At 39.7% G+C, this 21,339-nt stretch overlaps 1 protein-coding gene across 2 annotated transcripts in view; it reads left to right on the forward strand.

Moving 5' to 3' along the window:
• Nucleotides 1-1,026: 1,026 nt before the first annotated feature.
• The window catches only part of far1 (fatty acyl CoA reductase 1), a 39,148-nt gene continuing 18,835 nt past the window's right edge, over nucleotides 1,027-21,339 (forward strand). Inside the window, exons 1-3 of one of the 2 annotated variants that reach the window (XM_053631396.1) lie at nucleotides 1,027-1,163; nucleotides 19,755-19,975; nucleotides 20,943-21,118. In XM_053631396.1, the coding sequence (XP_053487371.1) occupies nucleotides 19,769-19,975; nucleotides 20,943-21,118 (383 nt within the window). In that variant the 5' untranslated portion in view covers nucleotides 1,027-1,163; nucleotides 19,755-19,768. Of the gene's footprint in view, nucleotides 1,164-18,239; nucleotides 19,976-20,942; nucleotides 21,119-21,339 lie in introns of those variants that run through there. The other variant, XM_053631397.1, reaches the window with a different exon arrangement.

A 21,339-nucleotide genomic window follows, 5' to 3' on the forward strand; every position in this document is an offset into this window, starting at 1 on the left:
TCCGTCCATCCATCCACCCATTCCCCGTACTGCTTACCCTACACAGGGTCGCGGCAAGCCTATCCCAGGGAAATCGGGGCACAAGGCGGGGGACACCCTGGATGGGGCACAATCAGGCACACATTCACACACTATGGACAATTTAGAGATTAGCCTACAATGCATGTCTTTGGACTCGGGGAAGAAACTGGAGTACCTGGAGGGAACCCCCGAAGCATGGGGAGAACATGCAAACTCCACGCACACAGAGAGGAGGAGGGATTTGAACCTCCAACCCTGAAGGTGCGAGGCAAACGTGCTAACCACTAACCTACCATGCAAAATTATTCGTAAGCATGGTATTAGCTTCTGCTGTTATGCTGATGACCATGTGCTAACCACTAAGCCAACGTGCCCTGTGATCATCACATTTCCATCATAATTAATCGATCTGCAGATTTTAAATAGCTTCTGTTCACAAACCTTTCGGGGAAACAAGAAAAAACTTTTTTTCCCACTAAACAAATAAATAAATTAATATTTCCCCAGTATTATGCCGGACAGTATTTTTAACCACATCGCATCACAGCTTCTTTTTTTTAATCCTCAGTACATTGAGTGTGAATTTTAAAACTCATATAGGTTTAAAACTTTACAATTCATATATGTGAAATAAATAAAGATAATAAACTTTCTTTCTCCAGATATCAGACCAAACAATCTATTCTATAATTTGAAATAACATTCAGCTTAAATTACATTCAATTTCACTTCACATAATTATTATTTTGACTTTTTATTATGTAAACATTTAAGATTATAGGCCTACTTTATTTTACATTATTATTATTATTATTATCATCATTATTATTATTAATAATAATAATAATAGTTCAGTTTATAAATCATACATTATTAGTATGAATAATAATAATAATTATTATTATTATTATTTTCTTTTCGATATGTTTGTATACATATGTGGTGACGTGACGTCAGCACGCGCTTTGATTTCCATTGCTTGGCAACCCGGCGCTGCTCTCTGAAGCTAAGCTAATGCTAACGCGGGAGCTCCGGCAGGCAAGCGCGGCGGATGCGAGTGTCATCAGTGCTGAAGCGGATCTGCGTTGTTTACGCTGATTCTAAACGCACGAGCCCAGGGCGGTGTATATTACATATCTGAGGTAAGCGGCGGCCTTTGAACCTCCTGCGCTCCACTTTGTCATGTTTGTGGGATTTTTTTCCCGCTACTAATGAGGGTTAGTTTGCAGAAATGCACGCCTATGTGGAGTGTTAGCTTCGTTAGCTGTAGCGCAGTGGTGCAGTGAGAAAGCGACGCCTGTCTGCTGCTGGAAAATAAACACATTCTCAGGTTTGAAAAATTTGACATTATTTCTGAATGAATTTAGTGGGAATAGAAACACAGTACATGACGTGCAGGACTAGAGGAAATCAGGTGTGGACTGATACTGTGTTTATTTTCCCTCAGAAACTGAAGGAGCCGACTGTGGCGGAGTTTCCCTCAAACTCATTTCACTGTCTCACTAGAAACTATCTCGGTGTCTGATCTCTCTCTCTCTCTCTCTCTCTCTCTCTCTCTCGCTCGCTCGCTCCCCCATCACTGTATCTGTCTCACTGAAAACTGTATCTGTCTGATATCTCTCTCTCTCTCTCTCTCTCTCCCTCCCTCTCGCTCGCTCCCCCATCACTGTATCTGTCTCACTGAAAACTGTATCTGTGTCTGATCGATCTCTCTCTCTCTCTCTCTCTCTCTCTCTCTCTCTCTCACTCTCTCTCTCACTCACTCTTTCAAGCTCACTGTATCTCTCTCTCATTCTCTCTCTCTCTCTCTCTCTCATTCTCTCTCTCTCATTCTGTCTCTGTCACTGTCTCTCTCTCATTCTCTCTCATTCTCTCACTCTCACTGTCTCTCTCTCGCTCTCATTCTTTCTCTCACTGTCACTGTCTCTCATTCTCTCTCATTCTCTCTTATTCTCTCTTATTCTCTCACTCTCTCATTCTCTCTCTCTCTCTCTCATTCTCTCTCTGTCACTGTCTCACTGTAAACGGTATCTGTAATAATCCAATATTAACCCGATTAAGACAATACTCTGATTAAGAAACTACCATGTAAACATCTATTTTTAATTACCTTAATCAAAAGTCATACTCGAAGTAAACACAAAAATCGACTTAAGACACATGGAATATTCCTGTTTTAGTCGCATTATGGAAGTGCATTACAGACATGTACACACTAGGGATGTCACGATACCAAAAATCTAGTAGTCGGTACCGATACCACCAAAAGTACACAATACTCGATACCAAAGTCGATACCACGGTGTGGTATAAAAATAAAATAAACAAATTCAATTAAAAACTCTCTTGGGGGACATCCTCCTCTGGCTGATACTGGAAAAGAGAGAGAGATTTTAGTTTTCAAACACTGTCTGACAATCAGTGGAGGTGCAGCACTCCTAAACATGCCCACACACACCTTATACTCTGAATGCAAGCATTAGTTTAAATTCACTGATATTATGGCAGGCCAAAAAGATTTATTAAAAGCATGAACATTTGAATAATTATTAGTGACATTAAGCTACATTTTGCTGACAGGACACGGGCTGAATGGCGATGCATGGTGGCCCATTAGGAGGTAGTTTATAACATCGCAATGTGTTCGCGTCGTTACCAAATAACTGGCTATCGCAAACATTACATGGAGCATAACATTAGCTGGTTTCACGGCAACAATGCCAGCTGCCTCAAACAAACATAATATAGGACCTGTGTTTCAGGTGCTTCGCCAAATTCCAGGTGTTTCCTCGCTTTGTTTGAAATGAACGATAGCATCTGTTGCACACCGGCTTCACAGCATCAGTTATTTGTTTGTTGTCATCCGCCTCGAATGCGAAGTATTTACATATTCCATACCACATTTCCTCTCAACGATTGGTGGCGGAGCTAAACTTCTGTAGTTTTTCCCGTGTGCTTGTAGGCGTTCTTCTTCTTCCTCACCACTTGTGACCGACTAAAACACTTGTGCGTATTTGCTGCCCCCATCAGGTCTGGAAGATTGCAACCTCGGTACCTCCATTAGAATCGGTTCCATCTTTACTCCAGAAAAACAAGTACCGTCACGTTTTAAGAATGTTGGTACCGAAGTATCGGTTCTCGTGACATCCCTAGTACACACCTTAATCACACTATTAACGTCATGTGGGAGTTTTCACCGCATTTTGAGACAGGACACGTACACACACGGCAGTGCTCAACCGTTTGATGGCAAACGAGAGCACGACTGCGTCCGAAACCGCGTACTTACCTGCTATATAGTAGGAGAAATACATGCATCTCAGCTACTATATAGTAGGTAAGTACGCGGTTTGGGCCGCAGCCCACGGCTTCAAGCAGTCGTCTATTTACACGTACAGCATGACAAATAATTAACTGCACTTGAAGCTTTCGCTTAATTAAAAATGAAAACTGTATATGGTACCATAAGGCAGACTAAATGTATGTTGATATGTGAAATTCTGGAGGGAATGTCGGACGGCGTGGCGTGGGGACGTAATGACGTGCCGTTAATCAATCTATGTTCTATAACATGTAAAACGGGTACATGAAAGGAATATTCTAAAAGCAACTCATGTAAACACCTTAATCACAATATTGTCTTATTCAGAATAAGGTCAATAATAAGATTACTGCTGTCCATGTAAATGTAGTCATTCACTCTCACTGTGTCTCTCTCTCATTCTCTCTCTATCTCTGTCTCACTGGAAACTGTATCTCTGTGTCTAATATCTCTCTCACACACACACACACACTCTTTCTCGCTCACTGTATCTGTCTCTCCCTCTCACTCTCTTTCCCTCTCACTCTCTCCCCCTTTCACTCTCTCTCTCCCCCTCTCACTCTCTTTCCCTCACTCTCTCTCTCACTCTCTCATACTCTCTTTCTCCCTATCTCTCCCTCTCTCTCCTTCTCTCCCTCTCCCTCTCTCTCTCTTTCTCTCTCTCGCTCAGTGTATCTGTCTCTCTCATTCTCTCTGTCTATCATTGTATCTGTCTCACTGGAAACTGTATCTCTGTGTCTGATATCTCTCTCTCTGTCTCACACTCTCCCTCTCTCTCTTTGCCTCTCCCTCTCTCTCTCTCCCCCTACCTCTCTCTCTGTCTCTCCCTCTCGCTCTCTATCTCACTCTATTTTAGAGATGTCACGATACCAAAAATCTAGTAGTCGTTACCGATACCACCAAAAGTACACGATACTCGCTACCACGGTGTGGTATAAAAATAAAATAAAAAAATTCAGTTAAAAACTCTCCTGGAGGACATCTTCCTCTGGCTGATACTGGCAAAGAGAGAGGGAGGGGGGTATTTTAGTTATCAAACACTGTCTGACAATGAGTGGAGGTGCACTCCTAAACGCGCGCGCACACACACACACACACACACACACACACAAACCTTATACTCTGAATGCAAGCATTAGTTTAAATTCACTGATATGGTGGCAGGCCAAAAAGATTTATTAAAAGCATGAACATGTGAATAATTATTAGTGACATTAGGCTACATTTTGCTGACAGGAAACGGGCTGAATGGCGATGCATGGTGGCCCATTAGGAGGTAGTTTATAACACTGCAATGCGTTAGCGTTGTTAACAAATAACTGGTTATCGCTAACATTACATGGAGCATAACATTAGCTGGTTTCACGGCAACAATGCCAGCTGCCTCAAACAAATGTAATATAGGACCGTCTTTCAGGTGCTTCGCCAAATTCCAGGTGTTTCCTCGCTTTGTTTGAAATGAACGTCAGCATCGGTTGCACACCGGAAACCGATACTAGCTTTCCTCTCTTTTCCTCTCAACGAGTCGGTGCGGAGCTAAACTTGTCTTAGCTAAACTTCTGTAGTTTTTCCCGTGTGCTTGTAGGCGTTCTTCTTCACCACTTGTGGACCGACTAAACACTTGCGCATATTTGCTGCCCCCATCAGGTCTGGAAGAATCGCAACCTCGGTACCTCCATTAGAATCAGTTCTAATGCTAGTGCAGAAAAACAAGTACCGTCACCTTTTAAGAATGTTGGTACCGAAGTATCAGTTCTCGTGACATCCCTACTCTGTTTCTGTATCTATCTGAATCTATCTCTCTGTGTCTGTCTTTGTCTGTGTGTCTCTCTCTGCGTCTCTCTGTCTGTCTCTGTGTCTCTCTCTGTGTTGTTCTGTCTGTCTCTTCTGTATCTCTGTCTGTGTGTCTCTCTGTTTTGTCTCTGTGTCTCTCTCTGTGTCTTTCTGTCTGTCTCTCTGTATCTCTGTGTCGTGCTCTGTGTTTCTCTGTTTTGTCTCTGTGTCACTCTGTCTGTGTCACTCTGTCTGTGTCACTCTGTCTGTGTCACTCTGTCTGTGTCTCTCTGTCTGTTTCTCTCTCTGTGTGTGGTTTTTCTCTCTCTCTCTATCTGAGTTAGGTGAAGTATAAATATATATTTCATATATTTCATTCATGTTCACAGAATGTTCACAAGTGCAGCTTGTCATGTCACTGAGAAACATCAGAGCGTAAACTCCTCCATCCTGAATACTTTCTTGTGATGGAAAACTAACTGTTACAAAGTGCTGCAACATGAAATAAACATTTCCTCACAGAAAACTTCACCACATCAACAGCTCTACAGTGGTGGAGGTGTTGTTTGATGGGTTATTATTATCTTCCATTGCATGCGGAGCTTCTGGTGTACACGACTCTGTGTATGCATTCTTACTGTGTATTACCAAGAGTGTGTTAATATAAAGCTGTGATTCGACTGATGCTGTCAGAATTATAGAACACCTTCTGACCAATCAGAGTTGAGAACTGAACAGCGATATAATATGTGGTATAACTAAGCTTAACGAATAGTTTAGTAGGACTTGTCCCTCGTGCTGCCTCGTAATGAGGGTCACATGATGTTTATTATTGCCTCACTAACTAATCCCGTTGCTGGTCCGTCTCTCTTCCCACTTCCACTGTTCATCTGTCGCGTCCCACTAGGGTGGGGCATTATGTAAGGAATAACCAACGACAGACCATGCTGTTATGAAAATAATGCACGCCGGGGGGTGTGATGTGGTACAACGCACAAGCCGATTGCCGCTACTCCCCAAAGTGCATTATTATTTCTGAACCACTGCATGGTCTGGAGTGTGTTATTCCACTTATACCACAGCAATTTGCCAATGATCAGTGTTTCATTTATTAATGAATGGTTCATTGAACATTTTAATGGTTTATCGTTAGACTTAATGTGGTGCAGCGTCCAAGAGACAAGATAGTTCCTGCTCTCACGTACATTATTGCTGTGATAAACACCAGCCCCTCTCTCTCTCTCTCTCTCTCTCTCTCTCTCTCTCTCTCTCTCTCTCTCTCTCCCTCTCTCCCTCTCTCCTTCTCTCTCGCACACACTCACACTCGCACACAAAGCGCAGCCTGCCATTTTACTGAGAAAAGGGAAAGCGTGACTGAGACTGAGCTTGCTCACAATCGAGACATCTTCCATACATGTTACATAAATGTCTCTTAAAAAAAGTCAGCACATCAACTATTATACGTTTTACTTTGTTAAACATGTTGTTGTTATTGTTTTTGATTTTAATCTGTTTATTATTAGTCTTAGGTTATGTGACACGTCCATCGTACAAGTCCCTGTGTATGAGCTGTTACTATAGAAACGATAGCGTATTAGAACGAGCGCGTTAATATCAACCTATCGTTCGATTTGCAGCCGGAACTGCTTTCCGGACATTCGAAAACGCTGCACCTTCTGACCAATCAAATTCAAAGCTGATCTAATATGATATAATATCGACATCGTGATTAGAGATGAAACGATAGTGGATTTTACCGTTTTGAAATCAGACTTTATTGAAAAAGTTCAGTTAATGTTTAGAGATATTAAATATACAGGGTTATGTAAGCAACATACAGTACATACATGGGGGATTTTTTACACATGTTCACACATTATTTCCTTTATATCGTGTACAGTTTAAATATACACATGCATTAATATGCACAATATGAATGTTATATATCTCTTATATATAAATTACATATATTTTATATAAATAACTTTTACATTTTTAATAATGCCCAAGGATATTTGTTTTTGTTCTTCTGTGTGTTGTCTTTTGTATCTTTAAATCGCTTACTATTTGTTTGAAAACCGTCTCAGTGGGTAGATGGCATTGATCAGTGAGCATTTTACAGCTTGTTTTCCAGATTTGATCATTTGTGATGCATATTATAAGCCAGTACGAATCTTTTAGAGCTGCGACCACTAATCGATAATAATCGGTGATGAAAATCGTTGTCAGCGAATCTCATTATCGATTAGACGGTCTGCATGCGGTACGCGGCACATTTACTCATTACGTCCGAAAACACGCTTCGGAGAGTAAATACTAAAGTTGTGTCCCAAATGACGTACTGTACACTTGCACTGTGCACTGTGAACTCTAATATCTAGTATGTGAATTTTAGAAAGGTAATATTTATTCAAATAGAACACTAGCAGTTTTTTTACTAACCAGAAGTGTAAGTCGCTTCCTAGTCGACGGTCCATGACGTCATACACACGTAATGCAACGCCGCTAGCTTTAGCAGATACCCAGAGTCACCGACTTTGACTTTCTTCATTTTACTGTTTATATACTTGGTTATATACTTAGTTTATATTTTATTTAAGTATTTATGCATTATTTTTTAGATGCACAAAAAGCACGAAATTAAACTACAGTCGTAAATGAATAATATATATTCTGGTGTGCATCTGTGTTTATTTGATTCTTTTCAGTCGTATATGATTGGACAAACAGTTGTGTAAAGTTTTAGCCTGAAGTTTATATTTGTAACGCTCAGTTTGTGGATTTTATTTTAAATAAATGGAAAAATGGTACTGAAAGTTTACCCCGCCCCCATCCGATTAATCGTCTAGTCGGATAAATAATTAAATAATCGGCCAACGAATCAGTTATTAAAATAATCATTAATTGCAGTTCTAGAATCATTTGTACTTTTTTCTTTTTTTAACGCCGCCCCCCCCCCGCCCCGCCCCCATTATACTATCCATTATTATTTTCATTTATTTTTTGTCTATTTTAACATCGAATCCTAAATGTTTAACGTCTTGTCATATCTCAGCCGAGCGTGAGCAGTGTATCAGTAAGCGGTCCATGGTCTCGTCTTCATTAGTTATTCACAGGGCGTGTTTTTGTAGTCACAAAGCAGCTCCATTTTATGATGCGTCTTACAGCCGTCCTACCCACACTAACTAACCATAATACATCACTGATGGTTTCAGAGATATCTTCATTGTTGATATTTTTAATACACTGCTCACTCTCGGTTAGATTAAGGTGTTTGCATCTAAAGATTCCACCGTGTTCGTATTAATTAATTTTGTTCTAAATACTTGTATTCGTTCATTTATCCCAGTCTCGCATTAACTGTTCATATTTCTCTTTAAAATCGCCATATATTCATTTATAGTATGGTATATTTTGTCTAGCTCGCCCTTTTTTTCTGCTTCCCCCCCTTCGTGTTTTTACATCGCCTTTCCAATCGGCTCAGCTCTTTATAGCTTGTTAGATTTTTGCAGAAAGCTAACTTTAGCTGATTTCCAATCTCGATGGCTCCAGCAGCTGATTTGATGTTAAAGTTTTGCACTTAGGCCTATTCTTTTGAACCTTTTCAGCATGAAATATTTGCTTCAATTTTATAAATAACATTATTTTAGTTTTTCTTTAAACATAAAAACGTTCTCAAAAAAGGAATTAAAAACAATGTAATGCTACTGAATTGTTGCCAGTTTGTTCACAAAACTGTATATCATGATACATACACAACAATACTGATAGCTTTGAGAATCACGATATCATATTTTTATCAAATCGCACATCCCATTCGTCAAACGTCAGACTCCTCTGATCAGACCTTGTTTCAGCCGTTCTTCAAATGTATTTCAAAGACATTTTATTTTTAATCTCCTCCTCTGTCCTATAAACCGTGTCTCTAGAGTACAGAATCCGTTTATCATCGCCGCCGTCAGGCTCGATTCCCGAGAGCCTCGTCTCACGGCAGCGTGAGCAAACGGAACATTCATTATTCACATGATTGGACGGGAATTTCCAGGGCCGATTTTCATCCGCCGTACTCGACCGGTGCGTGTCGGAGAAGTCCCAGATCTGTCCTAGACGAGCTACGTTACCTCGTTTACAGCGAGGTAAGGACTTGCGGCGAGGCGACTCCAGAGGTGTGTCCTGATTAAAGCGTGTGTTTAACGCCGGCCTCGCTGAGAGAGAAGAGTGCTCGACCTGTTAACTCTCAGAAACGATGAGTGGCTATCTGGATGAGAATCACGCTGCGCTACACGAGCTCGACTCCTTCTGTAAAATCATCTTGGAAGATTTGATTTTATTATGAGTAAGGCTTCAGTGCCATTGTTAACCTTGATATGATCAAATCTCGAAGGATTTTTATTCCTTATCCATAAAATATAATCTTTATATAATTTACAACTCTAGCTTAATTTTTGTGTTTAAGTATCTTTCAAATTATAGCACGTATACAGCTTAAAGATGAGACGTCTTTTTTTAAACATTTCCCTTAGACTATTCGAATTACAGAAAATTATTAGTATACATACGTAGGATATTATTCCACTCATGAAGGCAAAACAAAAAGTTGCACAGTAAAGGAGAAGTAGTGCTAACGTAAAGTAGAACTCGGCATTCAGAATAACGGTTTGCATTTAACATACAAATGAATTCTTATTTGTTATTTGCTTTGATATGTCGTTTTAGAAAGCCCTAAAGGTCTTTAAAGCGCACCTGTTATGCTTTTTGAACATACCTAATTTTGTTTTGAAGCTCTTGTATGATAGGTTAACATGGATCCAAGGTCAAAACACACTTTCAGTTTCTCATTATTTACATTGCAGCATTACCTTTTTCCCCCCAGTGTCACAAATGACCCCTCAAGGATCTGTTCACTCTATACTCCTCCTTTCAGAGAGCATACTTTGCTCTGATTGGTCAGCTATCCCAGTCTGTTGTGATTGGCTTACCGCTTACAGCATGTGTAGGAAAGGTAAACAGCTAATACCATATCTAAATTTCAGCTCAGTAGTAACATCGTCGGTTTTACCTTATCAATTTGAGCCCGAGTCTGATAACGATGCATCGGAAGATCAACCCGAACCACCATCACAAGCACGACAAGAACAGGACGTTGGTCAGTGGCAAGTTTATATGTAGTTTGGCAATAACGTGAGTTAGCCGGTTTGCAGAGGCTAACAGCTGTGCACCGGCTGTACATGTATATTACGCAAAGCCACGGATTTGGAACATTCGGTAGAGAATATATACGTAAATAATTAATCATACATGCAGGTTGTGATCCAGAGGTGCAAGACGGTCCAAGTGAAGTGGGTATGGCCCCGTCTTTAACGAATAATCGTTTCACAAATCCCACATTGACTTCAGCTGGATTTGAGAAGCAGCAGTCAGTGAAATGACGGGAACACAAACGAAGGTTGAACTGCTGTGGTATCATTTTAAAATGAATTAATAACCACTGATGCTTTACATCCTCGTCCTTTGGGAGTCCGTGAAAGCTGATTTTGCTTTTGCAGCGCAGAAAACAACGTCTTCTAGACACGAACCTAACTCTTTCAGGACACAACCTCAACTGTAGTGGTTGAGGGCGGGTCAAAGTACACGTTGTGTGCGAGCAGCCGATGAAGACCAGAGGTTGGGCATTTGTTTCAAACCTATGTAGGTTAGTACAGGAAGTAGGTCTGGAATTACTAACGACTCATTACAGTGTTCAGAATCGGTTCCTTCTTTTGGGATTCAATAACTCTGTTTGTTGTGCGCTTTGATTTTTGAAACTTTGCAGACGTTTTTACATTCACAAACAGCTCTATAACACACTACATGAAAGGTAATATCTGAAAAACCATAATAGGTGCACTTTAACAATCCATATCGTTTGTTGAAAACGTCCCCCAAAAATTATAAGGGATTATTTCGATTACGGATGAGCAATATGACAAAATGATCACATCACAATACTTGGAGTTATTTCTTCAAAATCTTCAATTTTTTAAAGAGTCCATAGAGTCTTGAGTTAGGAATTGATCAAGCAATTTGTCAGAACAGAATTTCCTATTCATTCCCACGGATTCTGGAAAAAAAAGACTATAGTTGCCTAGAAAGAACCGATTTTCCATCTGAAACCTCATAAAAAGGCTTTTAGACCATCTTTCCTTCTTGTATTATCTACATTTTAAATTTGATTGAGGAGGAAATTAAATCATCTTGGAGTGGCCTTAAAATAAGAGACAAGTTCAGGAAGTAGAAAATAAGCTTCTGGGCTTTAGGACTGAGACAATGTGGTGTCGAGCACCAGGAGAACACTGCCGGACCGGAAGCATCTCAGGTTCTGGTTCAGATTTCAAAATTGGTCCCTTAGTGTACTGTTGGACACCAATACAGACAGTATATCTCCTTTTCTTTTTTTTTTTCTTTTCTTTTTTTTTTTCTTTTTTTTTATAAAAATTGTGCTTAAGATATTATGTTTTACATTTTTTAGTTTTCACATCCTGGAAAATTAGTTAAAAAAAAATTTGACACTTGATTACTTGAGAATGATGACTCACTCTGTACAAGTCTTGTTTGTCCAGTTAAATGTCTTTTGGGCATGTCTTGGTAAACATGGTTTGCGGTTACTTTTTCTTTTCCTCACACACCGTTCCCTTTTCCAACCGTCGCTTGGTTGAGGAAAAAAATGGTTGGAGTTTATCCATTTCGAAATGGGAGAAATTTGTGCAAGTTGCCGGTTATGTTTAGAACGTAACGAGAACATGAACGTAATTCCGTTATTTTTTCACTGTCAAGATTTCTCCATCAGAAAGAATAAGTAACGTTCAATTTACGATCCGGACGTGTCCGATGTTTCGCGGTGACAACCCTGCGGCTCTTAGTCGCTATCTGCGCCTCTGATGGTGGACCATGCCTCGAACGTGTACACGAAAACACATCCCATCGTCTACTATAGCGTCCTCATTACGGCCGGGCGATATGACCAAAATCTCATATCACGATTTTCAAAGACATTTGTATAATACACCATACGTATCATGATATAGGTCTTTAGAAACAATTTCTCAGCAATAGAATAGTGGTGCTCTTTATTTTTATTTATTTATTTATTTTATTTATATTTTTGATGATGCGCTGTTTGATGTCTACAAAAATATATACATATTATTTTCATTTCTAAAAAAAATAAAGAACTAAATCTTTAACAATGAAATTCTCAATCTGGACAGAAAACTTGTAACATTTTACAATTTAAAACATTGAGTGCAAAATATGAACTTCAAACCACCTGCTTCCATTGAGTTAGTACTTCTTTAAAAAAGACATTTAAATATATAATAAAATTGAATAAAAAGTGGTCCAGAGTCTGAGAGAGAGAGAAACAGGGTCATGCTCTCTGGGTGGGAGGAGCATACTTTGGGTGGGAGGGGCATATTCTGTCTCCTCTGTCAATCACAGAGGCACTAGCCAATCATAGGCATCTGGAAGCTCATGTATGTGGAAGAGAGTAGATAGTGCTTTCTTCGTGTGTGTGTGTGTGTGTGTGTGTGTGTGTGTGTGTAAGTAACCCTGCAGCAAGAGCAGCAGTTTCAAAAGATGCAGTCACAATATTGTAGCATAATTTATCACGATATTGCTATTATATCGTCGCATCGCATCGCCCAGCCCTAGTGTGTGTGCGTGCCACAGACGGAGTTGAGGTAGAGCTGTTATACAAGTGTTGACTATCCAAGGATGGAAATCATACACAACCTTTCAGGTACATCAGCCCGAGAAATGATCAGGACTACACAATTTAAAAAAAAAAAAAGTTTACACAGTAGCAAAATAATTTTTTAAGCACCATCTTACCCTGCCCTTAGAGAAACTCTGGCGTGGATTATTTTCCTAGAACAGCATGGTCCGTAATTGCTCGCCTGAGGAATTGAGTTAAACGAGATTAATATGAACGCTTGGGTTGAAATTTCACCTTAGTTTAGGACTGAAGTGACTTATTACACATTCATTTCCAGATTGAGCAACAGGCATGCTGTATTTTTATCACAATGAACCAGCGCTACAGTACACTAGTCATGGTTTAAAAAGAAAAGCTGTTTTGTAGTATTTAATTCTCAAACTTTACTTTATCAGTCACAATTTTCAGAGTTTTTATAGTTTAGGTTGAAAGTTTTGTAAATTAGTAATGGAAAGATGCCTCTATCTGCAATCAGGCACGTTCCAATATGAAAATGTCCACGTCATGATAATTCTCTAATCATTTTATCACTCAAAATTGTGCGAGCGTCTTTTCCGGGCAAAATTAGTTCGGATCGGTGGAGATATGAACACGAATGCAGCCTCGTCCTGGAAAGAGCACGCTATTTTTAAGATGGTGTGTGCTGAATGTCAGTGCAGAGGTGTGAAAGCGAAGTGCCACACGCACACCCTCGCGCCCTTGCTTGCACCCTCACGCCGCGTGGGCTCCGGAGTCCACCCTAGCACAGGACTGAACGCCGGTGTTATGCAGTAAACACACTCTTACTGCTTTGTCAACTAAAAACGAGCTGCTCAAGCAGCACATTTCCAGCAGGCCTGCAGAACCGGTTTTATCCGCAATGCCCCATGTGCAGCCTGTACCTGGAAGGAGTTTGAAGTTTGGTCTTTTTATTTATTTATTTTTTTTGTAAAAGACGTGTTTTACAGGTGTCATAGTCTGAATACCAGCGTTTACATTCTGGGCTAAAATGTGTAAGCTTGCTTAATGTAGTGTTGGATGCAACACAGGCCCTTTAGGAATTCCTAACAGAACTTGTAACATTCGCATGGGGTGTGCGTGTGTGTGTGTGCGTGCATGTGTGTGTTTGATCAAGGTTGACCTAAATAAGTGACTCTAGGAGAGATAAGATAAGAGATAAGATCGTGTTTTTAGCTCATGGTCCTACAAGCTGTTTTTTTTTTGTTTGTTTGTTTTTTTAAAACCATTTCATTAATGGATTTATTTAAAATCATCTCAAAACTCTTTTATATTTTTTCTTAGTTTTTTATTATTTAAATTTGCATGTCATATAAATTATTTATATATATATATATATATACACACACACACACACACACACACACACAGTATCTCACAAAAGTGAGTACACCCCTCACATGTTTGTAAATATTTGATTATATCTTTTCATGTGACAACACTGAAGAAATGACACTTTGCTACAATGTAAAGTAGTGAGTGTACTGCTTGTGTAACAGTGTAAATTTGCTGCCCCCTCAAAATAACTCCTCACACAGCCATTAATGTCTAAACCGCTGGCAACAAAAGTGAGTACACCCCTAAGTGAAAATGTCCAAATTGGGCCCAATTAGCCATTTTCCCTCCCCGGTGTCATGTGACTTGTTAGTGTTACAAGGTCTCAGGTGTGAATGGGGAGCAGGTGTGTTAAATTTGGTGTCATCGCTCTCGCACTCCCTCATACTGGTCACTGGAAGTTAAACCTAGCACCAGTGGCAAAGAACTCTCTGAGGATCTGGAAAAAAGAATTGTTGCTCTACGTAAAGATGGTCTAGGCTATAAGAAGATTGCCAAGACCCTGACACTGAGCTGCAGCACGGTGGCCAAGACCATACAGCAGTTTAACAGGACAGGTTCTACTCAGAACAGGCCTCACCATGGTCGACCAAAGAAGTTGAGTGCACGTGCTCAGCGTCATATCCAGAGGTTGTCTTTGGGAAATAGACGTATGAGTGCTGCCAGCATTGCTGCAGAGGTTGAAGGGGTGGGGGGTCAGCCTGTCAGTGCTCAGACCATACGCCACACACTGCATCAAACTGGTCTGCATGGCTGTCGTCCCAGAAGGAAGCCTCTTCTAAAGATGATGCACAAGAAAGCCCGCAGTTTGCTGAAGACAAGCAGACTAAGGACATGGATTACTGGAACCATGTCCTGTGGTCTGATGAGACCAAGATAAACTTATTTGGTTCAGATGGTGTCAAGCATGTGTGGCAGCAACCAGGTGAGGATTACAAAGACAAGTGTGTCTTGCCTACAGTCAAGCATGGTGGTGGGAGTGTCATGGTCTGGGGCTGCATGAGTGCTGCCGGCACTGGGGAGCTACAGTTCATTTAGGGAACCATGAATGCCAACATGTGCTGTGACATACTGAAGCAGAGCAAAATCAGTATGCAGTATTCCAGCATGATAACGACCCCAAACACACCTCCAAGACGACCACTGCCTTGCTAAAGAAGCTGAGGGTGAAGGTGATGGACTGGCCAAGCATGTCTCCAGACCTAAACCCTATTGAGCATCTGTGGGGCATCCTCAAACGGAAGGTGGAGGAGCATAAGGTCTCTAACATCCACCAGCTCTGTGATGTCGTCATGGAGGAGTGGAAGAGGACTCCAGTGGCAACCTCTGAAGCTCTGGTGAACTCCATGACCAAGAGGGTTAAGGCAGTGCTGGAAAATAATGGTGGCCACACAAAATATTGGCACTTTTGGCCCAATTTGGACATTTTCACTTAGGGGTGTACTCACTTTTGTTGCCAGCAGTTTAGACATTAATTAATTAATTAATTAATTACTTTTTAAATCACATAAGTACATGGAGTGCCTGTGTGTAGGAGTAAAAAATACAAAGGAATTTTAAAAAATCTTCTAACGTGTTTATAAACAAAAAAAAATTTCAACTTTCAGGTTTAAAAATGGACTGTCGATGACCAAAAGAGAGCGATATAATTTTCTTAAACTAAATATATAAATAAGATTAAATTTTGTATAGAAAGTTTGTAAAGACCTACCAGACATGCTGCATTGTGCAATCCGTACAGGGTTTCGTAGAAGAATTAATTTTTTTGTGTGATTGTTGCAGCCAAAAATGCTTGATTTTGCAGCGGCTTTTTTCTACATCTGTGATGCAAATTGCACATTTTTTTTGCTGTTTTTTTTGTTTTGTGGAAACTACATGAATTGGCTAAATTGCCGTTGCACGGAATTGTTCAGCACGGTCTTTCACAGTGATGTTTGTTGGTAAATGTGACCTTTTAGTTGTACTCATGTTCGACGCACGTGAATCGACGAGGACTTTGGCTGAATGCGCGTTGTGACGATGTCACATGACATGTCTCGGCCCAAATCTGCGGTAATTTTGAAAAATCGCAAGCTCCTCCGAATATTGCGAAGTTTGCTTGATTTTGCGTAAAATTTCCACGATCGCAAAATCACTAAAACCTGGAGGGACTGCATGTGAATGGAAACGGAAATCAGGATCATGTTTAAACGACATGATTGCTGAAGTGATTTGGAAGTGATTTCCAACTTAAATGTTCCTAAAAACCAGCATTTGACTCTTCATAAGTAGACATGATGCATGAGAAGGGTTAAGCTGTAAAATAATCTCTTGGGATGCGTGATTCTTAATGAAATGGGAATCACTGATTTTTTTTTTTCTTTTAAATGTATTTTTTGGTTTGGAATTGAGATGCTGATTCTCGATGCTAGTAAAGGTGGATTTAAAAAAAAAAACAAAAAAAAAAACTTGTAAATATTGTGATGTGAAGATGTAGCACTGATGTATGCCTAGTGCTTTCGAAATGCAAAATCGGTTTATTTAAAAGGTTTATTCACCAAAAATCCCTGCATGAACTCTCTTCTTGGAGTACAAGACACGCAATAATGCATATGATTGATTAAAGGGGACCTATTATGCAAAGTTCACTTTTACATGGTGTTTGAACATAAATGTGTCAGCAGTGTGTGTTCACAACCACCCTGGTTAAAAAAAACCTGGTAACCACAATGGTAAAATTTCCGCCCACTCCTTTAAATCATAAACAGTGTCTCATAATGAGTCGTTCACGTTTTCTATCCAACCTGACTTCGCATTAGAACAGGCCCCGCCCACAATTGTTGATGGACTCTACCCTATTAGCATAGATCCTCCCCTGAGTGAGCTGTACACAGTCCAACATGTTCTCCGCACTGGAGCAGCTATAGCGATAAGAAGAATGTCTCAGCTTCGTAAGTGTTCTGTTGTTGGCTGTAAGAATGAACATAAGAGTCGTCATGTACTCCCGGCATCAGAGACACTGAAGACCCATTGGAGAAGTTTTATTTTTGAAGGAAATGTGTCCCAAAAAATAGCTAAATCCGTGTATGTTTGTGCAAATCATTTTACACCAGATTGCTTTGTGAACGAGGGTCAGTACAAAGCATGATTTGCTGAAATGTTTATTCTCAACTATGGATCAATACCAACTGTTCCTTATCCAGCTTCATATCCAGAAGACGCAAGTATCGCATTTTATATTTTGTGAATGTTTGCAAATCGCCTTTCCGAATGAGCTTGTTTGCAGATTCCACGGCTAAGTTACCACTGTCTCTGGTTCATGTCATGTCCTGGTTCATTCTCACAGTTGCTGTTTCTGCCGGAGTCTCTCCTTCATCAGTGTCCGACTCTGGTTCATACATACCGGCTGAACGCCGGTATTTACGGTGTCAGTCATACTGGTTCTCCTGATTTGTTGTTGCCGTAGTATCCGAAGCACGAGCTGTAAAGGCACAGCCCTCTTCCAGAAAGGGGGCGGGAAGCAGCAGCTCATTTGCATTTAAAGAGACACACATGGAAACAATGTGTTTTTTGCTTCCACCTAAAAAGGAGCATTTACAGCATGGTATAATAAATGATCCGTGGGGTATTTTGAACTGAAACTTCAGACGCATTCTGGGGACACCTGAGACTTATATTACGTCTTGTAAAAAGGGGCATAATAGGTCTCCTTTAAAAGCTTTTGCATAATGCAGCATGGTGCAAAGGTCACTACAGCGATATTGATTAAAAAATGATAAATTATGCAGCCACATTACATAGATAATCTTTGTGTTTAAAGTTTGAGTTTAAAAAAAATGGTGATAGTTTAGATGCTCAGAAACTCCAACAAGATGTCTGTATATCTTTAATATATGCAAAAATATTCAACACAATTTGAAATGAACAAGAATTCATGAAAAGGGGCCAGAATTTCTAGGTATGCCCCCGAGCTCTCCTGAGCAGTGAACTGAATTGTTGCTTGTGTGCAGTTATTTTCTGTTTACTCTGCGATTAGGGTTTTAACAGTTAAGTCGCAGGAACTTGTGGTTTGTCTAGTGATTCTGGTGCTAATTTCTGTTATTTCTGTGAGAAGTTAGTACATATGAGTCGCTCTGACATCACAGAGGGTCAGTCTATTGCTAGCACAATTACAGTGAAGTATAATAGTAGAGGAATAACATGGAACGTGAGTTATGGCAGATTAAGAGGAACTGCTGGAGACCAGGCAAGATGTGGAAGAAAGATTTCTGATAGAACTGCAGGTTTGCTAACCTGAAAGACAAAGCAAAACGGTGGTGCACCATCCTACTCCGTAGCATTGCTGGCACAAATATAATCTGCATGGAAGAGTCATCAGAAAGAAACTTTACCTGCGACCTGGGTCGTCACAATTACATAAACATATCTTACAATACTATACCAGCTGAAGCATCACGATACCACGCAATATTATGTTCATTCATAATTCAAATCTACAAAATGAAGCAAGTTTACAGAAATACATCGATTCTCAAGGTTTCTTCCTCATATCATCTTAGGGAGTTTTTCCTTGGCACCGGTCACCATGCTCAATAGGGATAAATTCACACACTTAAAATCTGTATCCTGTGTTTATATATTTCTGCAAAGCTGCTTTGAGACAGTGTCCATTGTAAAAAGCGCTATACAAATAAAATTGAATTGAATTGAGTAAATGAAAACAGACAAACCAGAGTTTCCTCTGATTATGTTATTAATGAGAATGAATAATTGGCTGTTGGAAAAACTCAAGAACAATCATACAATTGGCAAGCAGCTAATTCAAAGTGCCACATGTTTCATACATCGTTCCCTAGATCAGTGAAATCATGCAGATGGAAAATATTGTTATTAGGAATAAACAAGTGAATTTGGAAACTCCAAAAAATGATAAAATTGGGAACTTTTCCCACAGCTACTCACTCTGTGACCGCCGCTGTTTTCCAGATGTGTTTTATTCATAGATATGCGTTTTTCACCATTGTGAAGTGACGTCACTGACGGGGTTATCCACAATGATGTCCCAGACCCAGCTAATCCATAATGACATTTGTTGTAGTTTATTTTAATTATCGATTATTATTATTTTATCGATTAGTTGTTGCAGCCCTAATTTTGGGTGCATGACCGACCCCAAAAAGTGTTATTTGTATAATTACATTTGTCATTTAGTTATTAAAGAGACAATCTACCATCCACAACCCCTGCCATATTATTAAAACATTAATAGACATGGGAACTAGAATACTTTTATAATGGTTCTGTTAAACGATTCGAATAGCATGCTAGTAATAAGGGGAAGTGATACCTTGTGACCTCAGAGTTTCAATTAGAAACGAGAGTTCTGATTGGTTAATCCTGTTTCTCACCATACCAGCTGATAGCTAATGAAATGTCATGAAACAGAGTAAGGGATGGGTCCGTTTGATTTTCAGGGTGGTTAAATATGCTGGAATCATAAAGGATGAGGGTGTTGACGTGTTTTTTTTTTTGTTGTTGTTTGTTGTTGTTTTTTTTTCTGTGACCGTGACTCAGGTGTGTTACTGCAGATGCTCGGCACGGTCAAGATGGTCACCATTCCAGAGTACTACACGGGTAAGAACGTGCTGATCACCGGCGCCACGGGCTTCATGGGCAAGGTGCTGCTGGAGAAGCTGCTGCGCTCGTGCCCCGGCATCAGAGCGGCCTACGTGCTCGTACGGCCCAAAGCGGGTCAGTCTCCGAGCGCCCGCATCGCAGACATGGTCAACTGCAGGGTGAGTTCAGGGCCTCGGTGGCTCGACTCAGGTTCCTGAATGTGTGGGGAAAGTGGGAATTGCGTAATTAACATGGCTTATTGCTTAAAGCCTCATTCTGTCTTCTGCATTGTGGTTAAGAATGAGTTTTTTCTTAAATATGTTTAAATTATTCAGAAAACATGTTCAGTAGTGAACTTGTTAAACTTGGGTTCTAGTTTAACCTAAAAAAAAAAAAAAGATTACATACTCAAAATTTCAATCCCTGACTTCACCCTGTTCCTGAGGTAGATAATACACCCAGAATTATATATACACCCAAATATAACAATACTATTAATATGAAAATGAAATATCTTTCCTGTAGAGATTATGTGTGAGAATTAGGAAAGGACATGACCCCTTGACCTTCTAGAGTGAAGTGCTAAAATTTACCTTCTTTAAAAAGACAAAAAGGAAAGCATGCATTTATTTTATTATTTTTTTTCTTCAAAAATGAAGAACATTTTAAAGAAAAATTAAGTTTTTTAAGTATTAAGTATTGTTTTACCTTGTTACAATAATGAGCATCTGTAAAAACCAAACATACTTAATATCTTGCTGTTATAAATGTCCTTTTCTTTGTTTTGCATTCTTGCACAATGCTTTTCAAAGTATTGCATTCAACTGTATATATATCAGAAAGATTTAGAATAACCGTATGAAATTTATCGCTGTATCGGTTTACATGCATGTGTGTCTAAAAAAAATAATAATTATATATTATTATATTACTGTTAGTTTGCTCTCATGCAGATCATGATGTTTAATTTCACTTAGAATTTAACATAATTAAAAACTTTCCACAATTAATGTGTAACAAGTTGATTCAGATTAATGAGAAGGAGTTGCATCAGTTACTGGCTGCTGTTACGATGTATTTAATGTCCTCAAAGTTGACCTCATCTCTGATGAGTTGAATTATTCCTGTTTTGCACCCCTCCCTCAGCTTTTTGACAAATTAAGAGAAGAGCAGCCGGATTTCGCGGAGAAGATCGTGCCAGTGAACAGCGACCTGACGAAGCCTGAGTTAGACCTCAGCAAAGAGGACCAGGACACACTGAAAGAGTGCATCACCATTGTCTTCCACTGCGCTGCCACGATCCGCTTCAACGAGCCACTTAAGTAGGCACCATTTTCATTAAACCTCATGTTCACTGTTGCATGTATCATTTTAAACACCGATATAGTATCTGACAGCATGCTGATAAGTGTGAGGGTAAATAAGAGACGGGATTAATGTGACATAATCAAAAAACACATTTTTATCTCAGATTACAAAGACAAGTCATCCATTATCTTGTAACTTATAATTAAAAAAGACCTGAATACAAACACTGTAATAT

This window comes from Ictalurus furcatus, chromosome 8 (genome assembly GCF_023375685.1).
Source record: "Ictalurus furcatus strain D&B chromosome 8, Billie_1.0, whole genome shotgun sequence".
NCBI lineage: Eukaryota > Metazoa > Chordata > Actinopteri > Siluriformes > Ictaluridae > Ictalurus > Ictalurus furcatus.